Here is a 22007-nt window from a genome sequence, read left to right on the forward strand (position 1 = left end):
CTGAAAACGATGTAGTTCGCATGGCAAGCCACGAGTTGACACTGTTGTTTGAATTAGTACTGAAATGACACACACACACACACACACACACACACACCCACACACACACACACACACACACACACACACACACACACACACACACACACACACACACAACCTTGCAACCAATTTAAAGTCATCAACAAGTCTAACAATGGAAGCTTCGTATTGATTCATTGTAATAAACCATAGAAGCTGTAGAAAATCCTCCAAACTGAATTGGACTCAAAGGTTGTGAGGTGATCAACTCATGAACATGAGAAATTTCCACGATTCCGCTTCAGAATAAACTTAACAAAGTGCTTCTTTAATCCAACCGAACGTGACACACACGACACACCAATGCGAGAGCTTTTCACAGCTCAATTTGGAGCAATCGATTGAACCAATAAGTATGACGGCTACAGAGAAAACCTCCAAACTGCAAAACAATGGGACCCAGAATCAAACCTTCTTGCTCTCAAGCCACTGGACCGACCGCCACCACATCTACCAGTGTGAACACACCCTCTATCCCCTTCCCATTCCCAAATATCCACGATGACCTGGGTTCCCCGCTTGCGGCTGTATAGTACAGCACGCTCTTTAAATACCAGCCAGTCAGATTTACACCTCGCAGCAATTGGCCGTACTGGAGGTCGGCTCAGAAGCTTTGTAGCTTCACAAAGTCTCGCTCTTTCCGGAATTTACAAAACCACAGTTTTTAAAAGACTGACGACCATAAATTTCTTGGGAGTTTTTTACTGCCGGCTCTCAGAGGGTTTTACAGGTGCTGCGGGGCGGGGACGGCGCTCCGCTTATGAAAGACGACGTGAAGTCAGAGAAATATGAGTAAAGTCACACTTGAGCCCAGTTCGCCTGATGAAACGAATGATTTTTGACAAGTTGAAAGGTTGAAATGATGCAGAGCGTTTTATGGCTTACACTGAAAAAAGAAAAAAGCAGAAGACGAGCGTGAGCGGGCAGCGGAAGATAAAAGTGAGACGGATTTGCAGCCATAATTTGACGCAATCCTCCCCGACGCTCTCAATTATGTCAGACCATCAAAGGATGCTCTTGTGGAAACTTCCATCTTGGAAGTTCTGTCCATCTATAAATCAAAAAACGGACTTGCGGCACGCTCAGAGAAAAACAGACTTTTTAAGCGAAGCCTTTCCAGACGGCAGCCGGGGGCAGATTTGTGGCGGCGGGGTTGGCCGCGTCATATCGACTTGTTTGGACGGTATTCAAGGTATTCAGGGTTTGTCATGTTTGCAGATGACGACGAACTGGAGGCGCCGAGCGGACTGGTGACCTCGGACGTGACCCACAGCTCCTTCCGTGCCACCTGGACGGCGCCCGGCAGCCCCGTGGAGCAGTACCGCGTCACGTACATGGTGGCTTCTGGAGGACCCACCCAGGAGGTGAGAGGAAATACATGATGGCCACCGATTGATGGATGTATGACCAAAGAAGAACGTTCAGGTCACTTTTGGATTTTCGTGAATTTGTCATTTTCCCGGGGTGTTTAAAGTCTTCACTGGTCCGTTTCGATCAAACGTTTCCTCGTCCTCACAACTACGTTTCCAGTCAAAACGCACCATTTTTTGCAAACAATGCCTGTTTACACGGAAACGGCAGAAACGCTGTAAACGAGGTCGTTAGCATGTGTGTGCAGAGAGCAATACGCGATGAACATTAACATCGGCGGGCACACAGACATTCGTATGGACAAATTACATTATTGTCCATTAATTTGCACGTGTGCACAACAAACATAATTTTCCCAAAGTTCCACTTTTGAGCCGTTCTCAAAAAGTTGCACTGTGGCTGACGCCAAGCCCCGTTTTTGCTTGGCCTAGCGCCTCACCATTTCAGCTTCTCAAAAAGGGTGTAATGTGTTGGTGCCCGGTACCACCGTGGTTTCCACTCCCGTCGGGGTCCTGTAGGGTCTTCGGCCCGCGAGGTTTTAACATCAAAACTCCCGTTGGACTCGGCCATGCCAGAGCAGGGAGCCATCGGCTTCACGGAGCTGAATTTTAACTGCATTTCCCAGCTTTGTTCCGCAAGAGATCTTTATAAGCCCTTTAAATTCCTGCGGTCAGCAAAGAAAACCCAGAGCTACTACTTATTATCCTGTAAATATGTAATAAAATATGTGCAATCCACCCCCATTTGAATACATGATTGAGTTTTCTTTGAGACAATGGAGCAAAAAAAAGAAAAGTCTGGTTTATATGAAGTGCTGGTTTGGTCATTGAGGTTTGAGATCTGTATTCGCTTTTGTGGCTCCGACTTGAAGTGATCCGGAGACTGGAATATAATTGGTGCGTTTTACCAAATGTTCACCATGTGTCAGTGTTGGATGTGACCCTGAATATTAAACAGCTCCTTTTGCCTATTGATTCCCTCAGACCAGGGGGTCTTCCAAACTTCTGCATGTGAAAGATTGCAGCCGCTCTCTGTGATCCCTGATTGCCAGATCATTACAGTGAAGCCAAACTCTGATGGCACCAAGGCCGTCCCTGACCCGAGGTGGCACGGCGACTGCTAAACACATGAGCCTGTTGCTTGTTTGCATTTGAGATTTTTTCAAGCCTGCATCTCCCACCTGTTGTCTCATCGTCGTCTGTTCTGCGACGTCACACACACACAAAGTCCTCTGAGTGTTTGCAGATCTCACCCTCTTGGCATTTATTCAAAACCCCGCTCTGCTTTGGGAGTTGAAATCAGGATACTTCAGTTGAGTTTACGTTCAGCCCACTGACAGTCCCCTCTCTCGCTCTAAAACCAAAGCGCAGGTCATTTTCCACTCTTTGTGCTTTTATTGGCCCCCGCCATGTGCAGACTGTGTGACTATAATCCCGGTTGAATGAAATCAGGCCGAGTTTCCACTGGATCTTCTTAATTTAGACCTCACAGCAGCTTCTCCTCCTCCTCCTCCTCCCTCCTCTTCCTCTTCTTCTGTGTTTACATTTGGTGTGCAGGTCCTGCGTGGCCACAGGAACCAGAGATATATGATATTTAGATACCGAGTGTGTAGTGCGGCTCTTATCCGCTGTGATTCATAGCATGTGTGACCAGTAAGTGAATTTCCAAGAGATGCTTGTGGAGCAAAAGAGCAGACATGAGGACATTAAATAGTCCCAGCAGATGTTGTATCATGTAGTAAAGTGGGTGTTTAACATTTATTTTAAGGTCATAAAATCACTTGTAGAAGGCATAAATAAAAAAAGGGGGGGGGGGGGGGTGTTTGGAAAAATTAACAATAAATATTTGAATATGTTGTTATATCACGTGATCATATGAGCCAATATAGTGACCAAAATAAAAATTCATACCATTATTGCAAATTCATTTACTTAGGCAGGAGATACATTCCAGTCTTGGTGAGATGTACGAGGCCTTAGATTAGGAAGCTTATCGTGACTTTTCTTTCTGAAATGAAGGCTTTTTGTTATTATGTACATTATAGTTCGTAAAGTTAACACGCATGTTACTGTTCATAAATTGAACACGTGCATTATAGCTGGTAAAGTTACCATGCGTTTTAAAAGAAGTACAACAGGTTTACAATTATATTGATCACCAAAAGACGAAATCATTGTTGGTAAAAATCACCAAATCTTTGCAATCAATGAAGTCAAATCTCACCCGATGTTTTGCTGAAGTCTTTTTTTTTCCTGCTTTTAATTTCTCCAAACGCTGACCTGTCCGACTATTAAGTGCCAGTAGGTTGAGCATCATTATCAAAATATCGTTTCTCCAGAGCTCGTACATCTACATTATGTCCATAAAGACAATTTAGATCAAATAACAGGGTTCATGCCTTGTATTTATGGACATTATTTGTCAGATAGTGACGCTTTTTGCCGATCCTTCAGGTTAAAGTTCCTCCACTGCAGCCTCTCGTTGCCTCTTTACCTTGTAAACGAACCAGTTTAGACAGAAACACGAAGGTTAAGTAGTTTCTCAACTCCCAGCGGTAAAGTCCTCCATTTTGTGTTTCTGCTTCTAAACAAGTTTTATGTCCCGGGGGTCGTTAAATGTACGAGCGTCTTCAAATTTTCAACAAAGTGAACGTACAGGAATATACATTTTAAAACCGGCAACCTCCTCTTACATTTACAGCATGTTTAAATCCACTTGTATTTATTTATTTATTTTGAAACGTGGTTTGCATCGTTGAGTGCACAGTGGTCTGGCTTACTGCTTTAATTATGTGGAGGCTGGTTTTTGATGTGGAGTCGGATAAAGTTTACTTTCATTCATACCTTTCCACAATTTAGAAACTCTTTATCTCGCCTGCTGCTTGGACATGTGGGAGTTGTTGGAGGTTTTCTGGCACTTCCCTGCAAACCTGGACAATGTTTAACCGTTTGTAGGGCAAGTTACCAGATATGGTCCTGCCCAGGTTTTGCTTGTTTCTTGAGTTAACAACAATTACAGACTAAATCACTTTTTTCGTGAAAAAGAAAACGTCGGTCTTAATAATAGGCGAACGCAGACATTGTAGTGGACAGACGACCAAGTTGGATTGTTATTACAGTGACTGTCGACTGTAAAACCACCAAATCCAGGAGAATCTGGACTGGGAGTCATGACATGACATGTGCGGAATAACTCGTTACTACGGCCGTGGGACTCATGGGCAGTAGCAACATTTCATAAAAGTAGAGTTTTTCCTGTTTCATGGAGTTGGAGCAATCTTAAATGGTTGTGTTTTCAGTGACTCCAAGCACTGGTGTTGAGTAAATAGACCCCCAACGTGCAAAACAAAAGTTTTGTGTTTTCAAAGACAACTGGCTTGGAAAATTGTGTAGATTTCTTCGACTCATAAACTGTTTGAATGTGTGCCTTCAAAAAATGGTGGAGATGACTTTTGCCCTTGACACTTGTATTAAATGTGAAATCTCATATTAAGGGAGTGTGGATTGTTCCTCTTGGTATCCTGATGGCTCGTGTCTCAGTTTAGTAAATGTTCCTGCAGGTATCATGAATAATAAATTCCATTTCAGATCAAACTATAAACATTGTTCCTTCTACCGGACGAAGGTTCAACTCACAGTAACCGATGACAGATGTAACTGATTTGATAAGAGGACGATTCTTTTTTCTTTTTTTTTTAAATCCAGATCTCAAAACTTGAATAAACCTTTTTGTTTATTCTGTGCTGGTTGAGATTTTCCAGTGCGATAGTGCGATAATGTGACTCCACTCAGACGGCCAAGTTGGACGTTCTAGAGCATTCCGACTGGTCCACGAACGCAACGCAACAGTTTCATCTCAACAGACTGTAATCAGCTGAAGGTGAAATGTTGAGGGCTGGAGCGTTACCAAACACTGACTTAAACACCCGCCATATTACAGATCAAGCTGAACTCGTTCTCATTCCTTTGTGTCCAAATTTTGATATGGGTGGTTTTTTTGTTGTTGGTTTTTTTACCTGTAATTTTTGTTCAGTAAATCTGAAGCCTGGAAGAGCCCAAGAACAAAACGGTTTCATTCAGCTCCTGTTTACTGGAGGAGGATTTCCTTATTCATTCTCAACATATTCAAAACTCCCTGCAGGAGCATGAATATATCCATCTTTAAGTAACGTCCACATTAGCTTTGATTAGCATGTGTTGCCTCATATCAAAGCTGAGTTGCTGTTGATATGTTGGTGGTTTATTCCAGCTGCTTCTTATTCCTGTCAGTAGTTCATAAATTCAGCTCTTGAACGAAGCGTTAACATCCAGATTTTAGAGCATCTTCAGTAGCTGTATCTTCACCTAAACTTGAACGTGCACAGGATTCAATCAGGCCCAATCAAGGACACAGAATAGCAATATTATAGTTTTCTATAGTTACTTGTTACTTTTTCAGTGTAGTGATGCGTAAAATAATTCTACTGGTTGACTTTAATTGTCTGACCTCCATCTATTAAATGCTACCAAGAGTTTCAAGTAACGAAATCCCTGTTTTTGTAACGTTTTTGAGGTAAAACTCAAAACGTCTGTTGTGTTTTGGGTGTCCTTTTACACAACAATGATGCTGGGAGCCGCTGAGAATGCAACGTTTTGAAAACGCTCCGGCCCCGGCTCCGGCTCCGGCTCCGGCTCCGGCTCCGGCTCCGGCTCCGGCTCCGGCTCCGGCTCCGGCTCCGGCTCCATGTAATTAGAGGAAAGTGCAACTTTTTGAAATACAACAGCACTCACTAGTGTCATAACATATGACGACATAATTTTCAGCGTTTCTCCAATTTGGGTGAAAACGTTTTCAGAACGTTGCAGTGTAAACAGAAGACTTCTCAGAAACAAAAGCAATAACGATGTGTTTTCACTTGAAGTTCCGGCTATCTGACCTGAAGGAGTTGTAGTAATCATGACTTGGCAGGCCCGAAGAGCATCAGCGGGACGGTTCTGATTCTTACGTTTGACTGATGATCCTCTCCTCTGTCGTTCCAGCTGCTGGTCGACGGGACGGTGACGAGCGTGGTGCTGGAGAACCTGGCTCCCCTGACGGAGTACCTGGTCAACGTCTACTCCGTGGTGGGCGAGCAGAGCAGCGAGCCCCTGAAGGGCACCGAGACCACCTGTGAGTTTTCCCTCTGGCGCCCCCTGCAGGCTTCCTCATGTGGGCCGACAGCCGCCATCGTCGCTGCGCGGCCTCTGAGATAAACAAGTTGACTCCCCAGCTCGGTTACTTCAGGTTCCCTCACGCCAGTGAAACTTGTTTACCCGTCTTTCTTTCTATCTGCTCCAGCGGGCCCGTTTGCACAAGAGCACCAAACACAAGCGAACGCCTTGTGACGCAACGCTGTGAGATGATGTCAGTCTGTTGTGAGCGGAGTGAGAATCACAAGTTGTAAACGCACCAGATGGAGATTAGTTTGCACGTAAATACATGAGTGGTACAATAACAAAAACATGAGATAATAATAATACTAATAAATAAATAGAAGCACATTTCATTGTTGCAATGATCCTTCTTCACAATGAAACTTTTAATATTTGTTCATGTAACAAGCAGAATTGTTGAAGAAACGGATAAAACCAGTGTGTCTGGTACTTTATTGTTTATTGGAGCTGTTGTAGCTCGTTTGGTGGAGTCGGTCATCTTCCAACCTCACAGTTGTCGGTTCGATTCCCAAACTCATGCTGTCTATATTTCAAAGAGTCGTTGGCCAAGACGACCGCCCAATCCCCATCCCGGAGGGCCGGGGGATTGCCCCCGGGAGTATAAACCTCCGGCCAGTGTAGCTTTAGAAGTCCCAGAGCTGAATCGCCCCCGATTCCAGACAATGCTTTTGTAGACAGTGATTGTGAAATACATCGAACAGTGGGTCATTAGCGATAAAAATCTCCTCTTAAAAGTGGTCGCATGTCCGAAGTTTTCATTTATCACTCTCAGGGCTGGACATTAAGGCTTGTCCAAACTTCCAGGGCGAGTAAAAGCTTTGCTCGGGCAAGTCAATCATCTACCCACCTTGCCCGAACGCGCTAGTGTGTTTTTTTCCGATATTTTAAAGTTTTTTTTCAGCGGCGATTTCAGATCCATGAAGTCGCGTCTGTGACTCCACAAGTGTTTCCCTGCCGTTGCTCTGCAAAATGTGGACTGGATTTCTTGAACGGAGGCGGGTCTCAATGAGACGTGGAGTAATGAGTCAGGAAATCCATTCCACAGTTTGCAGCCAGTGAGGAGGCTAGGCAAGTAGCATTCAACTTTTCATGACAACATTTTTGCTTGTTTGGACGTATTTTACGCTCGAAACACCGCAACGCATCGACGTGGACGTCAGCAAATGTTAGACGTCACCATTTTAAAACTCCAGCTCCAGAGATGAGGAATCAAGCCTGCACCCATTCTGATTGAGAGACGACCACAACTGCTGCAGCAGCAGCAGCCCTCATCTTCTTCCCCGTTCTGTTCATCAACCTTGTTTTGACATATTTAATTGAGTTTCTGCTTCAATCAGACTTTTAGATTGAAGTCATTTGGATACAAAAATCCAGTATTCTTTCTTCTTTCACCGTGCACCCACTAAAATGAAAAGCAATATGCCATCAGCACAAGAAATCTAATCTTCCTTTGTGGACGTAGATTTTCTTAATCCCCCCCCCCCCCCCCCCCAAGACCCCATTAAGGAAAGAAATCAAACAAACAAACCCAAGCCCAGGTTTAAAAAGCAGAAGCCTGACCCAGACATATGATACTCTGCCCATCAGAAACACTTAACTTTATGATCTCTTTAAGTCAACCTTGGACTATGTAGATGTCTGGTTTTAGCATTAGCTTGTTTTGTAACCAAGCCTTCCCCGAGGACAATCAGAAACACTGACGTCACTTTAACCAAACCGGGGACCTTTATTGCTCTTATATTTAAGGCTTCTACTTGTCGGTGTTCTGTCAGTGTTTGGCTTCACTGTGAGGATCGGAGAGGGCGTATTGATCACCACTGATTTACATCATTTCATCGGAAGGTGGCTCTCGCCATTAAATCACATCAAAACACACAGTGTCCTCTTTAAAACGGCCGCCCGAGGACCGTTCAGGTACACTGACCTTTGCTTTTGAACTGAAAGTGATCCGTGCTGCACGTTTGGATAAAAGCTGACGGACCGTTCTTCTTCTTCTGTTTCCCCCCCATCAGTGCCGCTGTCAGCGGCGACCAACATGAACGTTTACGACGAGACCATGAGCTCCATGATGGTGAGCTGGGACGCGGCGGCCGGGGCAACGGGCTACATGCTGCTGTACAGACCGCTCAACGGCAGCGCTGACCAGCAGGAGAGAGAGGTACGCTCAGACGCCTTGTCCTCGTGTTAGGCCACAAACCCAGTGAGGCTTTAAGACTTTTCACTTTCCCTTTGAAGTCTTTCATCTCGAGTGGGCCGGATCAGTCAAATAGTACCGTAACAACCATGAATTTAAAACTTCGCAGAGTATATGTGATGAAAATGTTATTATTTTCACAAGACCAAACAATTACTACTGGAAATCACTACAATCTTTACATATGTGTGCTGACACTGCATTATTCTAATCACTCATCTCAGGTTTGAAACCGTTTTAATTTAAATGATTTGAACTGATGAATAGTCTGTTTGGTTTGTGGCTGCTCATTAAGCATCACGACGATGCGTCTCCACATCAGAACCACTCATCCGAACAACCCTTTTTTTTCCGGTTCACTTTCAATTGCTCCGTAGACAAAGATCGCTTATCGAAGGTGAGCGGTTTAAAAGAGCGAGTGATTCACTGCAAACCTTTTGAACTAAAACCTGCCTTATTTTGCCTGCTCAGCGCTAACACTCTTGCCTAAAAGGAGGGGTGGGGGTGGGGGGAGGGGGGGGTCGCTGTCTCACTGCTTCCAGATGTGGGTGACGAGCGCGCCACAGAGCAGGAAGCGGGCCTGACTCGGGCTCGGACCTGACCTACTAAAAGCGGAGCCGTCAGACTCGCCGGGTAATGGGAAGGATTAGCTCACCGTCTGATGTCATGGGGATGATATAAACCGAACAGATGCTGCGCCCCCGACTCCAAGCGCCGCCGAGGTGTCGGCCTACATGTGCAATTACACAGCGCAGGAATATCTCAGGCATGATTTAATGCGCGGCGAGGTGGTCCGCGCTGGAAAATGCAGGTGTTTGAAGTGCGAATAAAAGACGCCACAATCGGAGAGGGAAGCTTAATTTTTTATGCCGTGGCGGAAATTATCCAACATAAAGCATCGTCAAGACTTTACGCCGGAGCATTGGCAGTTGTACTTTCCACTTATAAAACGCGCTTTTATAAGTGGAAAACTTATGTAAAGGTTTAACAAATGATGCTGTACTTTAAACAACAGAAGCCATTAAAATATCGGAGCTTTAGCATGCTTTTGGGTGTATGCGCTGTAGCTCCAGGAGGTTTAGGGGCCTGGTTGTTGGAACTTAGGCTGAGGAACCCTGCCGCTCCATGTTCACGCCAAGCGGCTGCAAATCCACGGCAAAGTGACAGAGTCAAGTGTATGTGTGCGCCTGGCGACGCGTACGGCGGCACTGAAAAATGACACAAAGCACACATTGCTGACAGAAAGTTGGAGAAAATGGGAAACTCACACTTTTTGACCATATAGACAGCGGGAGGAGGATCGAGATTACAAAACTGCAACACTTCGTACAACAATCCAGGAGGATTTCTGTCTGAAAAACCAGGCGAACTTAATGGTTTGCCTATAATCTACCCGAAAGCGTGTTTTCCAGACATTGCAACAGACAAACAACTTCTGTTTTTTTTTTTTGTGACACCCCCGCCCCCCTCCCCCCTCAGGTACGTGTTGGAGGAGATGCAACCGACACCCAGCTGGTGCAGCTGACACCCAACACGGCGTACGCCATTAAGAACTACGCCATGCACGGAGAAGCTGTCAGCGAGCCTCTGGAGGGCAGAGGAGTCACCTGTACGTACCCGGACATCATCGGCACTTTAGCTCTGTTTTGGGTTTCCACCACTGTCGTATAGAAATATTTGGCTTTTTGGCCGCGACCTCAACGTTTCTTAACTCAATGATACGTCACATGAAATCTGTGTGCTCCACAGAAAATTTAAATAAAAGTAATACGTAAACAGCAAAAAACGTTTAACGGTTGGGTTCGGAAACACGAGTTCCTACAACAATGAAAGTCCTGTCATTTCCGGACTATAAGCCACTACTTTTCTCACTGGTTTTGAACCCTGTGGCTGAAACAATGACTCGGCTAATTTAACGAGCTTCATGCTAGCAATACAAGGGTGATGCGTTCAGGTGCATCGCGTAACTCCAGCCTTTCTCTTTTTTTTCTTCTTTTCATTTCAAATTTGGAGGGTGCGGCTTATATCCAGTAACGTGCAAGAAGAGGTTGAAGCCTTCAGTCTTTTCTTATTGAGGAGACGATTGTCGAGGGTTTGGTCTTCTGTTATGTGGCAAGATGAGACCGAACCTTTTAAACCAATGGCGGCCATCAAGTGTGGAGGGTTTGGTCTCCTCTTTAGACAGTTGGGCAATAAGAAAAGACCCAACCCTTTACACTCAGTGCATGCCAATGGTGAATATGTGAAAGAGATGAACTGTGCCCAGCGCTCCAAAACTGTAAAAATGTGCTTTATAAATAAAGTCCATTTACCACTTTTTTGGCAGTCTGGCCAAAGGGAGGCAGAACATTTTGTGATTAAAGCTACTTCACCAGCAAACCCGACAAAACACATCAAATATGTTTGTTTTAAAATTGAAGTGAAGCAGAGTGATTGAAACTAGCTCATTAACTCCAAACTCATTTGGTTTGCTGAACTAGTAAACATTCACATTACACAATACATATTGTAATACACTATTACTTTTTGATTTGCTCCCATGCTGTTCTCCTCATTTTTAACCCCGAATGAACAGAACTGCCTTACAGTGATCAGGCTATATGTTGGGATGAACAGTTCAGTCAGATCACATAATGTCAAAATGCATGTACTGCAAATGTATTAGATCAAGCGTCCGCACTCTAGTCTATTTACTCGCTATATTTCTTTTCTCAGAACAGTTTTGAGGAAAGGTAAGCACTTTAGTAGCATTTAGCTGATTTTTATTTGCATGTCAGCCATTGTTTTATAAGAGCTGGATCGCATCACTCACATGCTGCAGTTTATATTTTGGATTGAAGGACTTGGAGATAGAAAACAGATGCGTCGCAGAAGCGGCAGCAAAAAATCAAGCCGCCGTCTGTTTTTCAGCTCTTCAGTAAAAACCTTTGGCTTCGCCTCAGACTCTTTAAAGCCTTCGCAGAAACATCGACGGTGACGTCGGAATCAGATATGTTTCTGTGCCACGGGACGGGCCGAGTTTTTTAACAGATCGCTCGTCCTCCCCTCCCCCCGCAGTGCCCATGCCAGCCGGCGGCGCCCTGAGGATCACCGATGTTACCCACAGCAACATGAGGCTTAACTGGGACGCCGCGCCAGGCGCCGTCCTCAAGTACATGATCACCTACAAACCGGAGGAAGGCGAGCTGAAGGAGGTGAGGCCGCAGTTTGATCTTTCTCGTGCAGGATTACAGTGAACGTACCGTTAGCCACCAGATGAACGACCGTGTCACTTTTTAAACATCAATCTGTGACGGAGGCTTTCACTTTGATTTATTTACAGAGCACCAATTACAACATAGGCAACTCGTGGTTTACAGAGAAACACCCAGCAATCCCACGTATTTTGTGAATCTGAACCGACCGTCAGTTGTGTCCAGCTCAAACACGTCATAACTCAAAGTATTGACAAGTGAGGCTTGAATCAAACTCGTGCACTCACAATGTTCCTGGCGACAAATCAAACATTTGAACTAAAACCAGTTAAAAAAAAAAAAAGGAAAACAAATTAAGCACAGTTTATAGTATTTTCAACAAAAATATTTCATCTGTTCAAACCTTTTAATTTCCATCTACGATCCATGCTAGATTTTAAAGGCTCCCGGAATATGCATCGATTTTATGTTTTCATTTCAAAACAGCTTTGCGTTTACAAGGTCTGTTTATGTAGAAATGGCAGAACTGCTGAAAGCAATGTAGTTAGCATGCAAGGCCAATAGTGGGTGCTGTTGTTTGTCTTTGGAATGGAACCGCACACATGCGGCAGAGAACCATACGCTATAAACATGCACAATGGGAGAACACAGGAAGTTTGATTGTTATCACAGTGACTGTCAAAATAAAAGTACCACGTTCCAGGAGAATGTGGACTGGGAGTCACGACACTGTGGAGGAAACACTGTTCTTATTGCCCATCTACTGAGCATGTGCAGGAGAATGAGTTCTGCACATGCTCAGTAGCAGCGTTACAGAAAAGTTGCATCCCCCCCCCGTTTCCATGCTGACAGAGTTGGAGCATTTTATTTCTAGAGTTGCATTTTCCCATTTTTTCGGACGCAGAGTTGGAGTCTGAGCATTTTCAGCAAGCTCCAGCTTGGGAGCCGTTTTCAAAAAGTTGTGTTTTCAGTCGCCATTCAGCGCAGGAGAATTGTTGTAGTATATGATTATTGATTATATGCCAGTTTTTTCCTGACTTAGTACACATGCTGCTTTATTTTCATTTCTTAAATGAAAGTACAGATTTGGACATTGGACCTTTGTACAGTGGACATTTCCCAAATATCTACTCGCAGGCAGGGAAACTGCTCTCCAGTGGCTCCTTCGCTCTCGCAGCTCGTGGAGAAGGAGCTGCGATTAACATGGCTGTTAATCGCTGCCTTCTACACAAATAAAACTATAAACTAGCTAATATGTCTGTCAAATAGCAATGGGGCGGACGCTCAGTCGCTCAGCCGTCTTTTTTTCCCTTGGCACGTGTCAGCCGTTGCTCCACTGGCACGAAGCGGATTTGTTTGGAAATCCTCCACCCGGAGCCACCTTTGAAACGGTAGAACCTCACCCAGAGCTTTGTCACCACGCCGGGACCCGGTCGAGTCGCTCCAGTTGGCCCGGCATCACGGGGGGAAATGGGGAAAGCAGACCGCTGGCTGAAGAGCTTCTGTCTCCGCTCGCTTTCCTTAATTCCCCTTTTGGACGTCGGCGAGGGACAAACAGTCTGGGATGAGTCAGTGGTGGAAGGACACAGAGACGTTTCCAGAAAGTTCAGATGGATGAGCAGCTCAATTCCTCTTAAGGATTAACGATGAAGGCTTCTTGTTCCCTTCCTGTGCCTTTGGATATACCTTTAAGACGGCAAACGGTCTAGTATTTGTACTTCATCGCCACATTTACGAAGATTTTCCAGTTATATGTAAATGAGTACTTTATACTTTTCCTCCTCCCTCTGTGTGACGGCAAATATCTTCCTCCTCGTGAAGTTCTTCAAACTGGCTTGTTGCTTGTTTAAAACTCGATGACGACGATTCGGAGTGACAGTGAAAGGATCCCGACCGCTGGTGGCAACAGTTCTCCTCACTGAAGTTGTGACCAATTTACGAGCGATGAAGTTACATCAACAACGTCTGAATGCCAGCACTTCCTGTGTTTGTTCCAAAAATAAGTCCTTCCAAAACAAAGGCTTTATATAAAGTTCAGCCAGGTTATTTGCAGTCTGTTTTGTTTGGGAAATCGTTTTAGCGTCTCACTCAAAAGCATGATGCAAGCTGAGTCATGATCTGGTTCACTTGCTGGTTGATTCATGCCGACAAAGAAAGTATCACTATAATAATATTTAAAGTGTGTGTCCACATGTACACACATTCTGTATTTGTGTATATTTCAACTCAACCGGTTATTGTTTTAATTCCACATATAAACCCCTGAAAACTCTCTATATACCAATAAATCAGATGGATTATCCAGTGTTGGTACTGAGACCAGCTCCTCGTCGGTTACTCTGACACAATCTTTATTTTCCAGGTTGAAGTTGACGGAGGCACCACCACCAGAGTCCTGACCAACCTCCTCTCCCAGACTGAGTACGACGTGGCCGTCACCCCCATTTATGACGAGGGACCCGCGGCCCCGATGCTTGGAACCGCCATCACCGGTGAGAATGAGCATTTCATTCGGAGCCTTTGTGCGTTAAACGGATGATTTCCAATAACATCTTCATCCCACCTGTTTTTAGTTTTTTTTCAATCATTGAATCCAGTTCAATTCAGTTGTATCCACTCAGTTTGTTGCAACAAGTTCCACACCTAACCCTAACCCAATTTGAATCACAAGTATATGGGCAGGGCTTAGAAATTCAACCAAACATTGCAATTAGATGTAGGATTAGGACACGCGCTTCTGTGCAAGATGAGGACTTCGAGACTATGAGAAATACTTTTTTAGTGAGACTAATAATTATCATTAACCCTCCATCTAACTCCAATGCTACAGTATTTACAGCCTGGGTTTGTACAGTCAGTCTCTATGAAGAGTCTTCAAGTGATGTTGCTTCATCTCTCCGAATGTCTTGTAAACATCGTCCATCTTCTCTGTTCGTTCCTGCGAGCAGATGTCGTCCCCGCCCCCAAGAGCCTGCAGTTCTCCGACGTGACCCAGACCTCGTTCAGAACCACCTGGGACCACGGGGCCCCGGACGTGGCCCTGTACCGCATCGGCTGGACCAAGAGAGGGGAGCCCGACTTTCAGTATGTAAGTGTGAAGAGCAGACGTCAGTGTGCCTCCAATTTAATTCATTAATGTTGTTTTAGTTGTAATACTGCTATTATTACTTGCTGTAGTCGCGAGTGAACAGTAGACAGCTTATCAAGAGGCTACATATCAGCAAAGTGGTTCAGTGCGGTTCTGGAGATGTTGAGAGCAGAAAAGAGCATGTTGAGCATGCTGCAAGATTATAGCGAATCCGGGCGGATTTCTTGTCCGGGACAAAGAGTCTGTCTCGATCTGCTCTCTTTGCAGTGTCTGGTCTGAACAGATCTTGAGCAATTCTGACCATATAAAAAAAATATAAGTACATTAGCACTTTTCCGGGGTGGTTCTCGACTAAAATATATTGATCCTGTCTGTTTGTGGTGGTCCAGGACTTCTCTAGATGGATTTATAGCTTCATGACCAATGGGAGCAACGCAGAGTCGCATGAAGCTAACAGTTGACTGGCGCTGGTGGCTCAGCTAACAAGCTAACAGCTGACTGGCGCCGGTGGCTAAGCAAACAAGCTGACTGGTGCCGATGACTCGGTGAACCAGCAAATAGCTGACTGGCACCAGCTAACAAGCTAACTGCTGACAGCCACCGATAAGCTAAGCTAATAAGCTAACAGCTGGCGTCAGTGGTTAAGCAAACAGCTGACCGGCACCAGTGGCTAAGCTAACAAGCTAACAGCTACCGAGTGCTGGTGCTAAGCTAACAAGCTAACAGCTGTCTGGTGCCGGTGGCTAAGCTAACAGCTGATGCGGCGTTGGAGCCAGGAGTGGCACAGAGTTCATCCAGAACTTCGGGACGTCAAGGAGGACATTTGAATACGTCTGTGTCAGCGAATCGCCAGACAAGACACTAATGTGTGTCTCACGTCAACGAAGGGGACGTCACATACATGCGACTTGACTGGTCAGACGTCGACCGTATGGAAAGACATCAGATACATATCCAGTTTGTTACCCGTACCGTCGCAGCCTGGGTCTGGTGTGCAGAAATCCGAATTGCGAAGCTCACACCGTCATGAAGCAGGTCACTTGTGAGCATCAGATCAAAACGGGGTGACATTTGCCCGCGGCGTGAACGTAGCCAAAGATCAACTGAAGTCCTGCTCACACGTTGTCGCACACGTCCTCCTCCAGGCCATCCTGAGTAACGAGGAGACGTCCCACGTTCTGGAGAACCTGGACCCGGACACCGAGTACACCGTCACCGTCACGGCCATCTACCCGGACGAGTCGGAGAGCGAGGACCTGATGGGGAACGAGCGCACACGTAAGCAAAGGCCGGAAACGCCGCCTCAGCTTCAAGCAAATCTACATGGTTATTGTTGAATCTGCACCGAGAGACGTAACTCACATCAAAATAACAATGTTTTCTCAACGTTCCTTTCTAGTGTTGAAGGCTCCAGACGGTATGTGTCACAGTGAGAAGGACAGCTTCCCTCTCACTGTGTTGTTCAGTGTTTGATGTGGATTTGTGGAAAAAGACGACGTTAGCGGGAACACACTCCTTTTTAAAAAATATATATTTGTTGTAAGTGTGTGTGCATTTAGAGCTTCATTTTGAGTACCCGCCACAATCCACCCCTCGAAAAAATCTGATCATGTATTTTCTAGCCTTTTGGCATTACTTCCACACCAGGTTTGAAAAAAACCTTTTGTTAAATGTCCTTTTAGAACAATCAAAATGTATAATGGTCAATTTTTTAAATGTCATCAAAAATGTCACACTTATGTCTTAACATTTTTTAAAAGGGCTAAAATGATTTAAAAAAAAACCCAAACACAACCCAAAAAACAAAAACAACGTTCAATTTTCATTAAGATATCTTTATTTATGTATTTAAAAAAAATCATTTTTTTCCTTTGTGAATTAAAATGGAATCATTTCTTAGCAAAGTTGTTAATGAAACTGCTTACTAGTAAGTTTACGAAGGAGACATTGTTTTTAGTACCACTGTTTTAAAAAATCCTTTACAGTTATATTATTAAAAAAGTCAAAAAAAAATGTTTGAGCTCAGCCTTTTCTTCATCTTCACACTTACCTTCTCGTTAAAGTTATTTTTGCATTCACCAGACATTTCACAGACAGGTGATTGTGGCGTGAACACAGAGTTGAAGTCATAAATGCAGGAAGTGTGTACATTGACTCGTCCTCTTCTTCCACACACCTTGTTGTTGGTCCCATCCTTCCACCCCGTTGTCATGGTAACATGTCCACTTGTCCCAGTCGTCTCCCATCGTAACGCCATGTCATCATCACGTGTTCATCCGATCAGTGTGGTCGCATGTTGTCTTCTCATCGGTCGGCGGCTCAGACGCAGGGCGGGCAGTCAGTGTTCAGACCTCAGAATCTGAATTCATCCAGATTTTTAAACGTTTTCTTGTTCATGAATGAAATTATTCAACAATCTTTATTTTTATATATATATATATATATATATATATATATATATATATATATATATATATATATATATACACACACACACACATAAGATCTCCAATAGTCTCATAAACTTTACGATTTCCACAAAAATAAGTATGAAAAAAATCTTTTCGATTTGATTTCAAATTTTGTTCAAATTTGTCTTTAAATTAAATGACGGTACATAAAAAGTAATACATTTTCCTATAATTTTGAAAATGTAATTACAGGGTGAAAACGTCATAATTTGATAGTTTCCAACAGATGTTGGAAATTGAAGTTTTCAATATTAATATAAACCTCCACTTTTGCTTCATGTTCTATCACAGTATGGTTAATTGTATTTAGTATTTTTTGTAATTTCACCCCAAATTAATAGGATTCAAATCAATATTTTGCTTTGAATATTTTGGAATTATGTGTCACTGAGCGATCACTGAACTGCGGCTCTGCTCTGACCTGCTTCATCACCTCCTCATCCTCACTGCTGCTTTTCATCCTAAAATCAGCCTGTTCAGCTTCCACACCCCCGGACTGTGGACCTCATCATCATCATCATCATCATCATCCTCCTCCTCCTCCTCATTACCTCCATTACCTCCATCACCTTCATCAGTTTAACCTCTCATCACACAGGGAGCTCCCCCCACCAGCTGACTTTGTGCTCCTCTGTGTGCCTCCAGTTCCTCCTCAGCCTCCTCGGAACCTGAAAGTCTTCAACGCCACCACGTCCTCGCTGGCGCTGAAGTGGGACCACGCCCCCGGCCCCGTGCTCAACTACAAGGTCACCTACAACCCGGTCGATGGAGGAGAGCCTGTGCTGGTACGGCCATCCATCCATCCATCCATCCATCCATCCATCCATTAAATCCTGCTGTTTAGTCCTTATATCACATCCGTGGGGGAATTACTTCAAGATTAAATTTAAGTATTTCCAACTGTTTAAGTACTCTCAATGTGGTCATGTGAAAAGCAGCCGCTCTGAAAACACGCAGACGAAGGCTTGGCTCATCGTTTTGTCCAGAGACAATAGCTGGAGCTGCTCCACCGACTCTGAACAATCGACCCACTTCAGAGATCCACACCGTGTTTTCTTAAGGCTTTTCTTTTTTCTTTTTTACACCCAAATAATGAGTCCCCGTCTCTGGTCTTGTGGACCCATGCTGCCGTCTCAACTGTTTGTCCAGGATGGGAACAACAATACCAGTAAATGCCTTCCTCGGGTGTATTTCTGTCCGTTCTGGTCTGGCTCTGCTCTCGCCGCGGTGCGGAGGCTTCCAGCTGTGCTGCTTTTTCACCTCCGGGACCGTCTCCGGTCCGTTTCAGCCGCTCCGTGACAGATCGGCGGATCCCCGAAGCCTTAAATCTGTCAGAGAGAGTCCCAACGCACGTGTAGAAAAACATCATTTACCAACTGCTGGATGTGAGGGGAAGTAGATTAGATCTCTGTTGCCTCAGATGCAATTTCAACAACCAGAAAGTGATTTAAAAAAAAAAGTGTTAAACTCTACAAGAGGAGATGCTGAAAGCAGCGAAAAAATCCCTCAGTTCTTCTTGAATATTTGTGACAAAATGAAACAAAATACTGCCTAAACATAGTTTCTTGTAAATAAATTCAACTGATGACATAAATCAGATATTGAACTGCGAAAACCTTGTCATTGCTGTAGTTTCAGGTCGTTTTGTGCTTAAATCATGCGTTTACTCATAAAATGTGACAAAGAAAAAAGTGTTCACTTAAAGTCAGTATTTCAACTTCTTTTATGATTTTAGTACAGGTATTAACTATTATATTATCAAGCAGGCTCGCTTCTACTTATTTAGTAATACTAAGAATTTTTGTACCTAAACTAACAAAAACGGAACGGTTTGTAAAACTCATTACAATTAATAGCTATTGAAAGGATATATTAACAAACATATGTCTTTTGTTACGTTAACTCTACAGTGTTTACAAACTGTGGGAACAGTTGGTTGTTGTGTTTTCGGATTATGCTCATCACGTCACTTGTTAAAAATGGCGAGTAAGGAATCTGAATTATTTCCCTAAAGTCAAATGAAAAAAAACCCCAAAACAGTTCCGACTGCGACGACTCTTGATTTTCTTTCTATCATGACTCATCGGTTTGTTAATATCTCACAGCGCAGAAGGAACTCTGCTCGTCGGCTCTGATGTTTGAATACATTTAAGAGCACGGCCTGACGATTGCGTAGCCTTGGATCAGACGTTTGCGCTTGTCTTGGATGGGTTGAGGAGAGGCTGAGCTCATCCGCGAAGCAAACAAACACTGGAGTATCGTATGACGGCGGGCCTGCAGCTCACGCCGCCAGATGCTCTCGGCCCTCCGTTGTGTTTAACGCAGGACCGGCCATCTTTCAGAGGGACTGGAAGGCTCACGCTCCGACCCTGACACGCTGTTTGGGGGGAACGCTGTCATAACATCTCAGAGACACAATGAGAATCAGGCTGGAATTCTTTAGGGAGCGCCGCGCGGCTCCCTTTCATCTCCTCTTTCAAGGCCGGACGCTGAGCGGAGTCACCGCGCAGGAATGTGATCCAACGCTTGGACACCTTCGAAATCCACGTCACACTGCGAGGTCATTAAACTAAATCGTGATGCTAAACTATGCAAGAGGAAGGAGCTCAGATATTTATCACCCAGGTTTTAACCGTGTGGCGACAAACCTCCACCGTGAGCAGAGCGGGAATGACTTGGAATATAAGATCTCTGCTGTTAACGTCATTATCGCAGCGGTGTAATCTTAGCATCGGGGATATGTTGAGTATTATGGTGTTATCCAAAACTGTTTTTAAGCTCCTGTTTGCTGAACGAGGAGCAAGATCTCCTTTGCAGACATCAACAGTTTCACATTTCAGGCTGTTCTCTCTTTCTTTGAGAATCTAATCTCAGAATCTTTTATTTTTCATTTTGAGTTGCTCAAATGTTGATATTTTCACCTGAGCGATGTCCCACAATTCCATGCGTGCCGTTTCCCGAAAGATGACATCAGTTATATCGAAACGTAAACGCAGTCTGACGGCTACAAATTCCAGGTTGTTTGTAAACACATGGACTTTGGTGCGATTGATTCAGCCGACTGCGGGTTGGAAATTAGTCAAAAGTGTGGCGATGGTCTTGTTTTGGTGTTTTGGTTTAGTCTCTGTGCAGAAGTCATTCTTTTTATGGGAAATAGATTTTAAAGATTTTTTAGTGTTTACGTTTATTCAATACTTTTATATCGATTCATGCTGCCGTTGTGTGAAAATCTCTGATGACGGAAGCGACGGGCTGATTTCATCGTTAAAACAAGCGCCAGCTCCGTGACTCACATTTTTAACTGCTTCATTCAAAACCGTTCATCCATCCATCGCTTCATTTTCTCCACAAAGCACCCGGCCACCGTTCCTCCTCCGGACGGCGTCTGCAAACTATTACCATTATTTATACACAAGTAAGTGAAGTATTCCCCTGGAGGAGGGTCCAAGTAGGCCTGTGGGAAGTCCTGCGCAAACAACCAGGCGGTTCATCACGAAATGGATACGACGCAGTAAACACATCCCCGGCGCGGATAAACAGTTTGCATGGTAGCTGAGAGATAAACGACAGAGACGTTTATCTCACGGTCACATTCACATCACTATTTCAAGTATTTGGCTCGTCCAGAGTGACGGAGATTATTTCCTAGTGAAGTCAGTGAGCTTCTTGTATCCAAGAATCTACAATGATTTTTTATCATTTTTGAGGAATAACATAAAGCTTTTTAATGCTAATATGATAATGCTACGTTGCCTGGCGACATGTTAGACACACAGTTACGGTCCTGAACAGGAAGTGCTTTTAGCATCCTGTGTACACACACACACACACATCTAAAGTTTTTGTTTCTTTCGTGTCGTCCTGTCGCTATGATTTCACAGCTGCAGGTCGGAGGGAAGAAGTCGACCGTCACCTTGCAGAAGCTGCAGCCCGACACGCCGTACTCCGTCAGCGTCGCCGCCGTGTACTCCACCGGGATCAGCAAAGCCATCTCTGGAGACGGCAAGACCAGTAAGACGTCTCATCAAAACGCCAGGGGGAAAAAAAAAATGCAATTGAGATGCTTTTTTTTGGTTACTTTTACTGATCGAACGTACACTTTTGTGTTTTCCCTGCAGAGCCTCTGGGCGGAGTGAGGAACCTGCAGGTTCTCAACCCCACCATGACCACCCTGAACGTCCGCTGGGAGCCCGCCGAGGGCCGCGTCAAGGAGTACAAGCTCATCTACGCCCCTGCTGCAGGAGGAGCCGAGAGCATGGTAGGACTGGTAGGCACCTGTGTGTGCGTGCGTGTGCGTGTGTGTGTGTGTGTGTGTGTGTGTGTGTGTGTGTGTGTGTGTGTGTGTGTGTGTGTGTGTGTGTGTGTGTGTGTGTGTGTGTGTGTGCGTGCGTGCGTGCGTGCGTGCGTGCGTGCGTG

The 22007-nt window shown here is 44.6% G+C and overlaps 1 protein-coding gene across 1 annotated transcript in view; it reads left to right on the forward strand.

Moving 5' to 3' along the window:
- col12a1b (collagen, type XII, alpha 1b) overlaps positions 1 to 22007 on the forward strand; it is a 132048-nt gene that overhangs the window by 44853 nt on the left and 65188 nt on the right. Inside the window, 12 exon segments of the mRNA XM_080513816.1 lie at positions 1300 to 1445; positions 6471 to 6600; positions 8657 to 8802; positions 10318 to 10447; positions 11896 to 12032; positions 14395 to 14524; positions 14981 to 15120; positions 16266 to 16398; positions 16520 to 16537; positions 18237 to 18376; positions 21473 to 21602; positions 21710 to 21849. Coding sequence (XP_080369942.1) covers positions 1300 to 1445; positions 6471 to 6600; positions 8657 to 8802; positions 10318 to 10447; positions 11896 to 12032; positions 14395 to 14524; positions 14981 to 15120; positions 16266 to 16398; positions 16520 to 16537; positions 18237 to 18376; positions 21473 to 21602; positions 21710 to 21849 — 1520 coding nt within the window.

The sequence above is a fragment of the Blennius ocellaris genome (genome assembly GCF_963422515.1).
Source record: "Blennius ocellaris genome assembly, chromosome: 18".
NCBI lineage: Eukaryota > Metazoa > Chordata > Actinopteri > Blenniiformes > Blenniidae > Blennius > Blennius ocellaris.